Here is a 15,973-nt window from a genome sequence, read left to right as displayed (position 1 = left end):
TCATATATATTAATATATTTATATATACATAGTCATATATACATACATGAATATGAGGCCTGACTGGAAAAAGTCCAGCCACTTTTAATAAAACAAGAATGATTTGTGTGACATCAATGTAACCTGGCGGCCAAGGAGAGTGGACTGGAATGCACATGTTGAACACCGACAACTTCACCGTATTAGTCAGTGGGGGTGGGAGACACCTTACAGTGTGCATGTGTGCTGTGTGGACATCACATTGGAAATGATTGAGTGAGTAGAGCAATGAATCTGCATCAAATTTTGCGTTAAGCTTGAACATTCCTCTGTGGAAACTATTTGGATGATTCAGAAGGCTTTTGGGGATGATGCAATGAGTCCAGCAGAAATAAAAGTGTGGCACAAATGCTTCAAAGATGGTCTAGGATCTGTCAAAAGTGATCCACATTCTGGAAGGCCTACAATAAACAGAACACCTGAGAATGTTGAACGTGTACAGGCTGCAATCAACGAAGATTGGCAATCCAGGTGACTCAGCCCTTTTACAGCCAGATTTGGCACCCTGCAACTGGCTTTTCCCAAAACTAAAATCACCTTTGAAAGGGAAGAGATTTCAGACCATTGATGAGATTCAGGAAATAATGACAGGGCATCTGATGGCAATTCCAATAAAGGATTTTGCAGAGTGTTTTGAACAGCGGAAGGGATGCTGGGAGAACTGTGTGAGGTCCCAAGGTGCCTACTTTGAAGAGGACTGAGGTATCATTGTCCTATATATCTTCTTCAATAAATGTCTGTATTTTTCATAGCATGTGGGTGGATACTTTATGGACAAACTATAACACCCACACACACACTCCTCACCCGAGGACATTTTTTTCCATTGCTTTTGGAGAGAGAGGGAGGGAGAGAGAGAAATATTGATTGATTGCCTCCCAAGTAGGCATCCAGACTGGGGACTGAACCTGCAAGCTAGATAAGTGCCTGGACCAGAAGTGGAATCGGCAACCATTTGATTACCGATGGTTACACTCCAACCAATGAGCCACACTGACCACAGTAATATCTATATTGTTTTACAACCTTTTTTTGTGATAACATTTTTGAACACTTTTCCTGCTAATAAATACATGTTATCATTTTGAATGACTGTGTTGTATTCCACAGCATACACACCATAATTTATTTAACAAGTCCCTTATTGATGTGCGTTTAAGCTGACTTTAGTTTTTCACCATTATAAACAATAAAGCAATGAATAACTTTATGCATTGTCCAATTTTTTCCTTCAAATTCTTGGAAGTGAAATAAATGGGTAAAGGTTTATATATTTAAAAAATTAATACATATTTCCAAATTTTTATCCAAAAGAATTTTTAACAATTTTTACATCTTTCTACATTATACAAGAGTGCCATTATCCCCATATTTTGGCCATTATTCCTCTTTTATTTTATTTTATATTTTAAAGATTTTATTTATTTATTTTCAGAGCTGGGAAAGAAGGGAGAAAGACAGGGAGACAAACATCAATGTGTGAGAGAAACATTGATCAGCTGCCTCTTGTGTGCCCCCAACTGAGGATCTGGCCTGAAACCCAGGCATGTGCCCTGACAGGGAATCGAACCAGTGACCTTATAGTTGCAGGATGGCACTCAATCCAGTGAGCCACACTAGCCAGGGCCCATTATTCTTCTTTTACATTTTTGCCAGCTTGATAGGTGAAAATATGGTTTCTCATTTTTAAAAATAGACATTTTCAATTATTAAGGTTATGCATTTACACATATTTGTTTGTCATTTATATTTCTTATTTTCAGAATTTCCCAATTATCCCTTGATTGGGATGTTTGTTCTTTTTATTCAGTTTTGTCAAGTGTCTTTTTTGCAACTACCAAGTCCAGTGGGAATTTCCATGGAATTGTGTTGTTTGCAAACTGGTCCACTATGTGGAGCCAGGAAGAGACCAAATAAAGAGGCAGACCACTCCAGATTGGTAGGGAGCAGGTTTAATAAGCACAGTAACTTACACAGCTTGTCTTGGGCAGTGAAGAAGAATAGATCACAATACCTACCCGCCAAATCTTAAAAGTTTGCATATATAGAGGCCTTAACTGGGTTCAGTCATATATTCAGCCCAGATGGTTTCCACAACATCTTACTCTTTCAAGCCCTTGACAATGGCTCCCATTGTGGAAATGGTAGGCAGAACATATAGTCCAAGGATGAGAGAGGTGGTGAGGAGACTCTGATTGCCTGGGTCCTGCTTGTGGGTCAACTGGAAGTCATGTCATTTTGAGGAACTCCAACATTCCACCCCTCACTGGGTCTTTTAATCTTACACAAGCCCCCTTTTCACCAATGTGCTCCACGTAGTCAGGAAGGGGTTTCACTAGCATGGGGGTGGCTTGTTTGGCAGCTATCTGGCCATCCTGGGGACAATTCCATTGCAAATTTCAGTAGATAACACTTTTCCCAGGTATGATGGCACCTTCGTGTCTCAGCAGCATAGTACATTGATCTATGGTAAGAGTCAGGGCAATGGTCGTTTCCTGCAATTTCCATGTGTTTATGATATTGGTGTCTTAGCAGGGGTTCCTAGTCTGACATATGAGGAAATAGGCCCTACTGGTTGATTATTGAAATGTATTATATACTGGGACAGTACTTGAGTCCACCCGGCCATGGTAGTTTTACCTGTTAGTAATATAATCTGCTTTAATAGTCTATTTTTCCTTTCTACCAACCCTGCTGCTTATGGATTACAGGGGAGATGGGATCTCCATTCAACATCATGTTCTTTCACTCAGTCTTGCATATTATGACCTTTGAAATGTGACCCTCAACCACAGTTTATTTGATGATGTATATATATGAACAGTGAAACAATGGATGATCAGACTAATATTCAATGGTGTCTACAAGATCTACAAGAACAAAAAAGGCCGAGTATTTTGAATTTGCCTACTGTGGTTTGCACACACTCAGAGGGAAACCCACTAGCATTAGAATAATTGTCAAGAAAGGACAGCAGAGTTATCAAACAACTACCCATAGTATGGCCTTGGTAATTCAAGGAGGTGATGAATGTATACACCTAATTTGGCCAGGAAAGTAAGCAGCACTAATCCCAATGCAAGGAATCAAATGAGGAAACAAAGAAGAGGTTTTTGTTTTACAATAATATTAAAATGTAAATTTAATCATGCCTATTTGAATATCCTGGCATACTTTAAGCCTGTTGTTTTTCCCACTGACCTTATTGTCATTCATGTAAATAAATTTGCATTAGCAGATTCGCATTGCTTTACTTCCTCTTCTGTGACTGTTTTTTCCTATAAAGACTGTTCTTAGAATGACAGGCATTTATTACCTTGGAATTGCTTGTGAATTGATTTGGGATTATAGCCATTATGACAAACTATTGCTGTAACCTATTCGCTGTGACTGCCAAGGTGGCTCTGAGTGTTGTGGAGAGAGGGGACAGAGGAGGTTGGGCCTGGTCTCATGGAACATAGTGGGTGGGATAGATATTTATATAATAATTCTATAAATTATTAGAATTATAACCGTGTTAAAGGCTATGAAGAATAAGTACACAAATTTTGAGAATTGAAGAATGACTGGGGGTTATTAAATGAAGGAGTAGAGCATTAGATACAGAATGATGACAAAATATGTAAATGTAAGTATTTGGATAATTTTCAGATAATGGGATAGAACCGGAAGTATAGATTTGGGAGTTTAAAACTGCTTAAAGCACAGAAGTGAGAACTGAAGCTGTTATGGATGGACAACTGAAAGAAAAGGGGATGAAGAGCAGAATTAAAGAAAAAGCTTTGATAAGAGCCCATATTTAGGTAGTGACAGTGAGAGGGAAAGACATATAAGCCAAAATCAGAGGGGCAGGTAGGTGAGGTGGGAGAACTAGAAGAGAGTAGTATCTTGGAAGTCAGACTTGTGGATAATTTTAATGAGATCAAATACAAAAGAGAGTTAGAGAAAAAAGAGGGGAGAATAAAACTGAGAAAAGACCATTAGATTTGGAGCAAAAATATTTTATTCGTTATCTGAGAAAGTACTTAAATATGATGTTGATAGCAGTTGAACTGAAAAAGTCAGTGAGGGAAGGAGCAAAAAGAATTATAGGTAGGAGACATGCTTTCTGTTGGATAAAATTTAGCAGTAAAAGAAAAGGGAAACAGTACAACTAGAATAGGCAGCAGGTTTAAATAAATAATTTCTTCAGATTCTGACTTGTATGTATGGAGCAAGAGGGGGAAGGTGGTAATAACAATAGGAAGAGATTTTCATGGGAATACTTTCTCAGAAAATTATTTGTTAGGAAAAATCTTTACCTGAGTCAATGTTTGGTATTTTTTTCAAATGGAGCACTATATTCCATTGGGGAATTTAGAGCGGAGAATAGAATTTATTGTTTAAAACTCTCCATTAAATGGAACATCTATTCCAGAAGGGATTTTGGAATGGGATAGATGGTAGCGGTGTTGGTATAACTTAGGTATATTTTTGTGAGAGTAATTAGGATATAAATAGATGTGAATTTAAGAGCAAATAAATTCATGTCCAGGGTTCAGTAAGCTGATGTTTCTAGGTTCCCACAATTTCCGTAAGAAAACCCACTGTTAAGTTGAAATGGATCAATTCTTTTGACCCATCAAATTTTCTGGAGTCATAGCAATGTAATGCCAACAAGACTAAATGATAACTTTAGCCTTTATATTATTCTCTTGTGCCTTCCTTAAAAGGGGTAGTTAATAAAGCTGCTAAGTTTATTACATCATCAAACTAAGGCTTTGATGGCTCACTATCATTAATGCTAACTAATAAGTGACATTATATCACATTATAATAAAATTGGCTACGCATATATGATTTGAGGTACTTGGCCAAGAAAAAATTTCTGAAGGTTTCTCTTTCATTTTAATACTCTGTAATAACTTAGGTTGCGGTCAACTGAGGCAATTATTTAGATCATTTAGTATTAAAAACATTTTGACTGGAAATACACCAATAATTAAGGCAATTGGGGGGACTGATATGTTTAAATTATTTTTTCTTCATTCTTTATTTCACTTTGGAGATGCTGAGTATAAAGAGCATAAATTATCTAAAGACAGTAGTTTGAACAGAATCTATGTGTGGATTTTATTCAAATCAAATGACTCCCAAATTGTTGAATGAAAATGTATTTGAAACCTTAAACTTGCTTTTCAAGAACTTTTGAAAAATGTGGAATGCAAAATTCGATTTCGATGATTGATTCGAGTGTTTTTTACTGTCATGTTAAAGTTAATATCAATTTTATTGCTGTTCTTCAAAAGTTTTTAAAACTGTTAAAGTGGAGTGAGTAGACTTTAAAAAAACACTTTCTTCACGAAAACTGGACAGTCCCTGACAGGCGCCCGCCCCGCCTCCATTCAGGGGTCATCGCGACGCCAGCTCCGTTTAAAGGGCCGGCGTCCAGCTGCGGCCGGGGGAAGGCGGGGCTGCCAGTGCCGGTCTCGCGGGGACTGGGATCGCGTTGTCTGCGCGATCTGCCGCTCCGCCCCCCGGCTTCGCGGGCAGGGGCGGGGCCGGCTGTTCGGCTTTGGGGTCCGTCTTCTGGCCCCAAGGATTTGACTCTGAGTGGATTTTACAAATCTGGAGAAGGGAGGGAGTGGACGTTCGGGTCCCGGACGGGCCGTCGAGGTGGGTGGGAAAGGAAGCTGAGGTGTGTGCAGTAGTCACCCAGGGCAGGCGGCTGTGAGGGGCGGGGCGGGGCTGGCGGGCTGTGTCAGCCAGGAACCCCGGGTTGGAGGTCGCGTTCCAGGGGCGTCCAGGCGCCGGCCACGAGGCCCCTGTGCCGCCCGCCGGAAGCCGAGGGCGCCTTGTGGTTGGAGTGTGGCGCGGACCGAGGCGAATGGGGCGAGGCGAGTAGGCTGCCGGAGTGCCAGCCGTCGAGCAAACTTCGCGCCTCGGAGCGTGGGAGGCGTCGCCCCGGAGTCTGTGGGCAGCGGGGCGGCGGAGCCTGCCGCAGGCGCCTTTGTAAAGTGGGCGGTTCTGTGAACACTTCCGCTTTTTGGATTCTCCGTGGTAGATTGTAAGTGTGAAGTTGCACCTGTCCTGTAGGACTCTTCCTATTCCTAGTAGGACACACGCTGAGAAAGGACATATTCAGGGAGATTTATTTTATAAGGCGTATCCTTTTGAGAAATCTGGGAGTCTGTAGCCTCTAGAATATTCCATGACTAGGATGTATCGGCAATTCGCAGGCTCCTTCGGAAGTTTGTAAGGCAGCGGCGATCAACAAGGATTGATTACAGTGCCGCCCCGCTGGCCTGGCTCAGTGGGTTGAGCGGGGGCCCGTGAACGAAAGGGTCGCAGGTTCGATTCCCGCTGGGGGCTGGGTTGTGGGCCAGGTCCCGGGTGGGGGGCATGCGCGAGGCAACCACACATTGAAGTTTCTCTCCCTCTCTCCGTCCCTTCCCCTCTCTCTAAAAAATAAATAAATAAATCCTTTTTTTTTAAGTGCCTCCTAGGTCTAGGCTCAGTAATGAGCTGAATGGGTCTCTCCCCACCCAGTTCTTGCTCCATCCACGTTTTTCTGTAATAATGCTATATTAACAAAGTCGTTACTTAATACGTGCTGTTTTGCATATGACCTCAGAAAATCCTTTCTTACAATTTTTTTTTTAAACACAGTATTGAAGATGAATGACAGCCTATTTGTGAGCTTGGACAGACTTTTGCTAGAATTTGGTAGGTATAAAATAAAAATAAAGACATACGTAACTATTTGTATTATCATTTGCTATTTAAATAATGAGGTGAAGTAAAAAAAGAATTCTTTATTTTAGTTTTTCAGTATGAGCAAGATATAAGTACTAAAGAAGATATGATTCACCGAATTAATAGTAAGTAGTTTTGCATGATACAGATGTTTCAGTTTTTAATTTCTTATGGCATGTAAGGTAATATACAGCCACCTTGCTTAGGGTGACTTATAGTTGGAATAATAACTTTTGTGCCAGTTCTATTTCGTGCTGATAATTGTCAGGATGGTCGGAATGTCAGGATGGGCGGGGATATCTGCCTGGCAGCCTGAGCCGGAGGGGAACCAGCAATGATGGATGGCGGCTTTGTTCCAGGAGACCAATCCCTAGCCCCCCTGGGGAGCCAGTCAGAATTTGGTGCATAAAACCCCATCATATTCCCTGCTTCCGCCCGAATTCCTTGGCCCTCTCTGCAGACCGGAGAATCTCTCCTGGGTGCGCAAACCTCAGTAAAGCTCTGTACTGCCTAATTTTGTGGCTGATTGGCATTTCCTCCTCCATGGAGCCTAAGAAAACCTTTCAATAATGAGCTATGTTTTTTATCCTCACCCGAGGACATGCTTATTAATTTTAGAGAGAAGAGAAGGGAGGGGGAGAGAGAGGGAGAGAAACATTGATGTGAGGGGGAAACATCGACTGGTTGCTTCCTGGTCGCACCACGACCAGGGATTGAACCTGCAACCTAAGTATGTGCCCTGACTGGGAATCAAACCTGTGGCCTTTCAGTTCACAGGATGAAGCTCCAATCATCTGAGCCACACAAGCCAGGGCCTAATAATGAGCTATTTATCCTAAGCACAGATTTTTCAATAATAAAATTCTATATTCAGTGTATGTACACACATATGTGTGTGTGTGTGTGTGTGTGTGTGTATGTATATATATATTTTTTTACCCTTTTTGGAAACCAGCCCACATGCTACAGAGCTGTGAGGCTAACTTCACTATTACTTTTCCTCCTTTTATGACCACCAAGACCAGTGTTCAGATCCAATGGAAAAGGGAACAGGTGGGTTATAATTCAGTATTCAATTTGTGTTGAAAAATTTTGCTATAAGCTGAAATGACCCTTTAACTAAGTGCAGTTGAAAATATGTTATTTTTCTCAGATAACACAGGTTATTTCAAATATTTGATTTGGTCAGGGGCCAGGATTGATGAATGCCCTATTTTTCAGGAATAATGATACTGAAAATATGAGTGAAGTGACAAAACAAATTACATAAATTACAAGATTCTACAGTAAAACTATCAAAAGAAAATAAAATCATTAATTTCTTAATAGTTATGAAAAGGTAGAATTTGGTCATTTCTGCAACAAAAATGAATACAGAGTGTTAACATTTTACTTTAATCTTTTTATGAAACTGTATTTTTATCTTGTTTTAGTCACTAGTAAAAAGCCAGTTGAAGGTGCATTTAATAATTAATTGATAATGAATTGATGAATAGAAGTTTCACATTTGTCAAAAAAACCCCTCCTGTGTTAGTTTCATATATGGGTAAGTATTTACATGAACTCATGGCATCATAAGATACCACTGATCTTAAATATCACCTACTCTAGCCTTTTACAATAAAGAGGACGTTTAATTTCTCTTCAATCCCAAACACAAATCCTTAGCTTCTGGGTAGAGGGGCCAGCCTGGCTCTGGTTCTGTGCTTTTCAATCTAGGGCCCTTCCCATCTCAAGCCTATTTCCTCTCCATTCTCTGGCTGTCTTCCTTGTAGGTAAGTTGACGTAACTTCTTTTTCTATTCTATTTGTTTATTTTAATTTATGATTTCTACCTTAAGAAAATAAATACTTTCTCTTTTTCAGAAAGCTTTGATGATATTAAACAAAATAAAGCAATTATTTGTAAAATACAGGAAACTATAAATACAACAGATGAGGAAATTGGTTATTACTGTAAACATAGTAAGGAAATCAAAGACAACTGTAGTAAGTGAGTATTTGAAAGAAAAGAGCTTTTGGTAATTGTCACTATATCCTTTTATTCAATGTTTCTGAGTTTATAGAAACTGCTGTTTTAAAGTAGTATTTTATATTAGCACAATGCTGATTAAGTCTTAAATTGCCTTATAAGAAGGGATCCCAAGAGGTTCAAAAGAAAAATAGAAATGCTATAAGATCTCTCTAATTCAGATCCCATTAGATTCAGTATGTAAAATTTCTATAACATAAATAAATTTGAAATAATTTCCATCTTTGAATTTTCAAGATCTTATTTTTGTCTAGTGAAACCTCACCTAAAATTAGTAGTTTTTCAAAATAAAAAAATTAAATGTGTTGAGAATTCTTTTGACATAGCTTCAGGCTTGGGATTCTAGTAGTTAAATTCATTATAAGACATACATATTTTGAAATAAAGACTTGTTAAGAAAATTTATTGTGTGTTACAAGTACTTAAAAAATAAAATGTTAGTTTTTTAATTTTAATTTTATGTGGACCATTGTCATTGTATTAGATACTATACTCTAGAATCATTTGTTTTAAAATATTTTGTTATTCAAAATTTTAACAAGCCTTTTTTGTTTTGAACCCATTGCTTTTTATACTAGTTTTAAAATTTTATAAAAGTAACACATACCTAATATAAAAATTCAAAAACTATACAAATATATGGAGTAAAAAAAGATTTTCCCCGCCTGTAGTCCCCACCCCCACCCTTTCCTCTTCCTTGTAGTAATCACTCTTAACAGTTGTGAGTATCCTTTCAAGACCTTTTTAATAAATATTCAACATCATTACTACACACACATCTATCTATATATCTTTCCTTTTTTACAAAAATGGGATCATACCATACTTATTCTTCAACTTGTTAAATTTAACAATATGTAATATAAATGGTATTGTATATGTAATGATTATGTATAGATTTCATTTTTAGCAGCTCCATAATATTTTATAATATTGATGTATCCTGAATTATTTGACCATTCTCCTATTACTAGGCATTTAGGTTGTTTCCAGTTTTTTCCTATTATAAGCAATATGTACAGGTATCCGTCCACATTTATAGACCTGTTGCTATAGAATGAACTTCTAGAAGTCATTCTAGATCAAAGAATACGCACATTTAAACATTTGGTAGATAATGCCAAACTGGTCTCTAAAAAGATCATACTAACTTACACTCCCACCAACAACCTGTGGTAGTTTCTACTTTCTCACACCCTTGCCAACACAGGAATTAGTAATATTTAAATTTTTTGGCTATCAGGTCAATAAAAAACTATATATTGTTGAGCTTTTTCTTTTTATTTTTGACTTAGGTTTTTATTTTAGTGGGTTCTACCAGTGGTTTCCATCAACTAGCTGCAGTGGGTGCTGGAAAAGAACTGATAGTTTCTCCTTAGAACCTGCTGTGTCCAAGATGTACTATATTATAGAATTTAATCTCTGCTGGGTTCTGAGGACAGTTATTAGGATCTGTTGATTTGAATACCATGAACACTTGTACTTCATAATGTCAGCACGTTGTTTTAGAAATTTAAGTGTGAGCCATGGCTGATGTGGCTCAGTGAATTGAGCACCCACCTGCAAACCAAAGGATTGCTGGTTCGATTCCCAGTCTAAGACATGTACCTGGGTTGCAGGGCAAGTAACCAGTAGGGGGCGTGTGAGAGGCAACCACACATTGATGTTTCTCTCCCTCTCTTTCTCCCTCCTTTTCCTTCTCTAAAAATAAATAAAATCTTTAAAAAAATGAATTTAAATGTGAATATGAATTCATGAAAGTACTAGAAGAAAATATAGGTGATTATATAATCTTTAAGAGAAGAAAACCTTTCTAAATATGTCACCAAAAGTAGAAATAACATAGGAAATGGATAAATACGACTACATACAGATTAAAAGGAAAAACACCCCAAAATGATACAAAAGGCAAAAGGGAACAATTTATTAAAAAACAGCAGTACTTATTTTTCAGTGTTGAGAATATGGGTGATTTTCTGTGTTTCCAAAGTGGACAGTTATACTTTTTGAATCTTAAAAAAAAAAATTAGAAAAAGGAACTAGAGGAAATATTTGAACAATACTTAGAATGGAAGCTGCCACGATGTATGCTAATTCTAGATTTTTCACGTTAGTAACATTTTTCAAGTCATGTAATAAACAAAAAATGTATTAAGATGCACATTTTACAGACAACTGTGATTGAATAACAATAAAATTTTTAAAAAATGCACATTTTATTCTTACCATCTGATTTTATAATTTATTTTGGCCTAGTTTCTTTCTTAGTTCAGGGGAGTGTTACAGCCTGACTTTCTAAGTTTCAAAGGAGAAAAAAGACTCTTTAGCCCTTATCCTAGCACTTAAATGCTTACTCCAAAAGAGTTTCTTTTTTTAAAAAAAGATTTTATTTATTTATTTTTAGAGAGAGGGGAAGAGAGGGAGAGAAACATCGACTTGTGAGAGAAACATCTGTTGCCTCTCGCATGCCCCCAACCATGGACCTGGCCCACAACCCAGGCATGAGCCCTGTCAGAGGATCAAACCTGTGACCTTTCAGTTTGCAGAACAGTGCTCAACCCACTGAGCCACAGTAGTCAGGGCCCAAAAGAATTTCCTAACCCAAATATTAGGAGTATGATGTTGCAGTGTTGCAGAGTATATGCTAGAAATGCCATAGCAATACATAGTCCAACCATGTTACAGTTGCTGTTTTCCTAGTCATGGTTCCAAAACAGGTTTTATGTAAAAATTAACAGATAATGATATTTATTTGAGCATGTATATGATTTCATGAAGGGTGATAGTGGTAGTGATGGGAGATGGGAATATTTTTCTTGATGGAAGCTTGATTTCTCCAGGAAGAGAAGGGTTTGTTTATTTTTAAGTGGTTACATTTATTTTCATTATCTCTTACCATTTGTTTGTCATTGTGAGATGCTAATTACAATATTTTTTTCCACAGCTGGAAGCCAACATGTGATGTTTTTCATAAACACGAACACTATATGCAGGACCGACTTACTATTTATCAAGAAACAATTGAAAAAGACAGGTACAGTACATATAATTAACTTAAGCTTTCAATTCTATAAGTATTAATAGAATATACTTTGTAAAAATGTAAATTAAAAAATGTAGACATTTTGTATACGGGAGTTTTGTTGTATTTGCTTTGAAAGTAAAACCAGTGTTTTGGACTGTTAGGGTGCTATAGGAGGCCTAACTATTTGTTATATAGCTCTATTGAATCTTGTATTTGTTTAGATATGTCCTTGGATCAGTAGCAATTACTATAGTAGAGTGCTTTAATTAATGGTGCTTCAGTTATGACTGAATTGTTATAGGCAAACATCTGGGGGAATGGTTAGCTGTAGATTTAGCTTATGAAAAATTTGGTGTACAGGTTTCCCCCACTACCCAAAAGTAGAGCATTCTTATGAAACTTTTCATAAGCTGAAATGGCATAAAGAAGCAGTTACCATCAATTTATATGGAAACATTTTTGAGTGTTCCCAGACCTAAAAAATAATCTATTAAATCATGCCAAATAGCACATAAAACCTACAATAACACTGACATATAGTAAAAGCAGGAATACACAATACAAAAGAGTAAATTGAGATAAAGCACACATGCTCACATACACAGTTCAAGGTTATGATGGCTTGGTGCTGAGATGCTGAATGTAGTTCTGTGGAAGGAGCTTGGCAGTGCCAGTCTTGCTGCTAGGTGTGGGCTGCCTTTATAATGGCTCTCTGTAAAACAAGTGATAAATGTTAATTTTGCTTTTTGCCTTTATTTATTTATTTTATTTATTTATTTTTATTTTTTTATTTTTATTCAGTTACATTTGTCTGCATTTTCTCCCCATCCCTCCACCCCACCCCAGCCAGTCCCACCTCCCTCCCCACCTCTACCCTCCCCCTTGATTTTGTCCTTGCGTCCTTTATAGTAGCTCCTATAGACCCGTCTCCCCACTATCCCCTCCCCACTCCCCTATGGCTACTATTACATTGTTCTTAATTTCAGTGTCTCTGGTTATATTTTGTTTGCTTTTTTCTTTTGTTGATTATGTTGCCTTTTTTTTGTAAAATCAAAAATTCTCTTTGGATTTATTTTGGTGAGGGAGAACAGGTACTAATGTAGGTCTTTTGTAAAAGTAAAGTGGTGTAATGTGAACTTACGAAAAGCAGGGGATACCCGTATTGACTTTTGAAAGGTATTTTATATCAAACTTACGTTTTTCAGAAAGCTAACTTAGTGGAGTATTATATTCTGGTGGAGAAACAACATTTGTGTTGGTTTATTTTATTATGTGTGTAAAGTCACCTTGTCTTGGGGACTAAATGTAATTAGTGAATATAATGGGACAAGGGATTTTGAACACATTATAAATAAAGCATTATAATTTAACTTAATTTTAGTAATTGAAATGGTTTTATTTTTAGCATAATTGGATGAGAGCAGTAACCATTTTATATTTTTACTACATTTTCTTTGGCCTTATTGATATAATTGACATATAACATTAAGTTTGAGAGGTATAACATGATTAAAACATTTTTTTAAATTTAATTTTTAATCTATTTTTTACTGAATTTTTTTCCATTACCATTTATTCCCCTTATACCTGCCCCCGCAATTACCACACTGTTGTCCATGAGTCCTTTTTGCTTGATCCCTCCACCCCTAACCCTAACCAGAGCTATCATCCTGCTCTTTATGAGTCTGTCTCTAATTTGCTTGTTAGTTCAGTTTGTTCATTAGTTTCCACATATGAGTGAAAGCATATGGTATTTGACTTTCTCTGACTGGCTTATTTCACGTTAGCATAATGTTTTCCAGGTCCATCCACACTGTTGCACAGGGTAAAATCTTTTTTAAATAACCTGGTAGTATGCTATTGTGTAAATGTCCCATAATTGTTTTATCCACTCATCTATTGTTGGACAGTTGGGCTGCCTCCATATTTGGGCAATTGTAAATAATGTTGCAGTGAACGTAGGGATGCTTATGTTCTTTTGAGTTAGTGTTTTGGGTTTCCTCAGATATATTCACAGAAGTGAGATTGCTGGGTCAAAAGACAGATCCATTTTAAATTTTTTGATGTATCTCCATACTGCTTTGCACAGTGGCTATACCAGTCTGCATTCCCACCAACGATGCAAAAGGGTCCCCCTTTCTCCACATCCTCTCAGCACTTGTTTGTTGATTTATTAATAATAGTCATTCTGACTGGTGTGAGGCGATACATCATTGTGGTTTTAATTTGCATTTCTCTGATGATTAGTGACATTGAGTACCTTTTCATATGTCTATTGGCCATCTGTATGTCCTCTTTGGAGAAGTGTCTATTTAGGTCCTTTGCCCATTTTTTAATTGAATTGTTTGGGGGCTTTTTTGGTGTTATATAAATTCTTTATATGTTAGATATAAAATGTTAGATATTAAACCCTTATCAGATGTATTGGCAAATATGTTCTCCCATTCCGTGGGTTGCTCATCTATTTGTGGGTGGTTTCCTTTGCTGTGGATGTAGTTTGCTGTAGTCCCAGTTGTTTGTTTTTTTCTTTTGTTTCCCTTGCGTGAGGAAATATGTCAGATAAAATACTGCTGTGAGCAATATCTGAGATTTTACTGCCTATGTTTTCTTGTGGGATTTTTATGGTTTCAGGTCTCATATTTAAGTCTTTAATCCATTTTGAGTTTTTTCTTGTGTGTGGCATAAGAAGGTGATCTAGTTTCATTTTTATGCACATAATCATCCAGATTTCCCAATACTGTTTATTGAATAACATTTGAATAAATAGAATATTGCAAACATTCTATATATTTGCTTCCTCTGTTACATATTAATTGACTATAAAGGTGTGGTTTTATTTCTGGGCTCTATATTCTGTTCCATTGATCTGTTTTTATGACATTACCGTGCTGTTTAGATTACTGTGGCTTTATAGTATGGTTTGATATTAGGTAGCATGATTCCTCCAACTTCATTATTTCTCAGGATCTTGTTTTTTCATTCTGTTCCAGTTGAATGTTTATTTCTTCCTTCTGCTCCAAATTGTTGATCTGAGTTGGTTTCCTCGCCTTCACTGTAGGTTCCCTGTACATTTTGCTTTATTTCATTTTGCATAGCCTTCACTTCTTCCTTTATTTTGCAACCATACCCATCCATTTCTGTGAGTATCCTGATTAACAGTGTTTTGAACTCTGCATCTGATAGGTTGGTTGTCTCTTTGAAACTTAGTTCTATTTTTGGAGCTTTGATCTGTTCTTTCATTTGGGCCATACTTTTTTTTGTCTTGGCATACGTGTTATGTAGTAAGGGGGGGGGAGCCTTAGGTATCTGCCAGGGTGGTGGAACCCATGTTGCTTTTTTGTGGTGCTGTATGTGGGGGAGGGGTCTGAGAGGGAACAATGCTGCTTGCTCCTCCCTTGCTGGCTTTCAGTCACTTCCCCCACTACCCACAAGCAAATTGGGCCCTTCTGGTACAGATTCCCAGGTAGGTAGGTTTGTGTATGTTCTAGGACCCAGGTGGGTCTCTCTAATGAACTCTCCTATGAAGCTAGGAGTTTCTCCCGCCACTGTAATCCCCATAGGTTTTTACAGTCAGAGGTTTTGAGGCTTTATCCTCTGCTGGAACCCTGGGTTGCACTGTCTCTCTCACTCCCCAGTTATTCCTCCCGGTTTATCTGCATACAAATGTGGGTCTGCCGGGTCCACCATCTTGCCCACTGTGGTCCTCCAGCCACCACCTTTCTGCCCAGGCTGCCTGTCTCGGCCCCTCCTACCAGTCTGGATGAATGTTTCTTCTTTAGCTCCTTGGTTGTTGGACTTCCATACAGTTTGATTTTCTGAGAGTTCTAGTTAAATTTTGTTTTTAAATTTGTTATCCTTCTTTTGGTTTCTGAGGAAGCAAAGTGTATCTACCCATGCCTCCATCTTGGCCGGAAGTCTTATTTCAATTGTCTTAATTTGTTAAGGCTTGTTTTGTGGCCCTTATATGATCCTGGAGAATATTCTGTGTGGCTTGAGAAGAATGTGCATTCTAGTGATGTTAGATGGAGTGTCCTGTGTATGTCAGGTACATTTGGTCTATAGTGTTATTCAGGTTTGCTGCTTCCTTACTAATTTCTATCTGGATGATCTTTTCAATGTTGAAAGCGGGGTATTGAAAACCTT

At 37.7% G+C, this 15,973-nt stretch overlaps 1 protein-coding gene and 1 non-coding gene across 2 annotated transcripts in view; one reads left to right on the top strand and one right to left on the bottom strand.

Moving 5' to 3' along the window:
- Positions 1-5,627: 5,627 nt before the first annotated feature.
- The window catches only part of C7H14orf39 (chromosome 7 C14orf39 homolog), a 52,199-nt gene continuing 41,853 nt past the window's right edge, over positions 5,628-15,973 (top strand). The window contains exons 1-5 of the mRNA XM_053928974.1: positions 5,628-5,694; positions 6,688-6,744; positions 6,843-6,899; positions 8,640-8,766; positions 11,750-11,839. Of these exons, the coding sequence (XP_053784949.1) occupies positions 6,696-6,744; positions 6,843-6,899; positions 8,640-8,766; positions 11,750-11,839 (323 nt within the window). The 5' untranslated portion in view covers positions 5,628-5,694; positions 6,688-6,695. The remainder of the gene's footprint in view (positions 5,695-6,687; positions 6,745-6,842; positions 6,900-8,639; positions 8,767-11,749; positions 11,840-15,973) is intronic.
- On the bottom strand, positions 7,714-7,833 carry LOC112312103 (small nucleolar RNA SNORA61). Its single transcript, XR_002975547.1, has one exon. It is a non-coding gene; the product is annotated as a small nucleolar RNA SNORA61 (small nucleolar RNA).

This window comes from Desmodus rotundus, chromosome 7, assembly GCF_022682495.2.
Source record: "Desmodus rotundus isolate HL8 chromosome 7, HLdesRot8A.1, whole genome shotgun sequence".
Lineage (NCBI taxonomy): Eukaryota > Metazoa > Chordata > Mammalia > Chiroptera > Phyllostomidae > Desmodus > Desmodus rotundus.
Note: the sequence above shows the minus strand (reverse complement) of the source record. Positions and strands in the feature narration are given on the sequence as shown.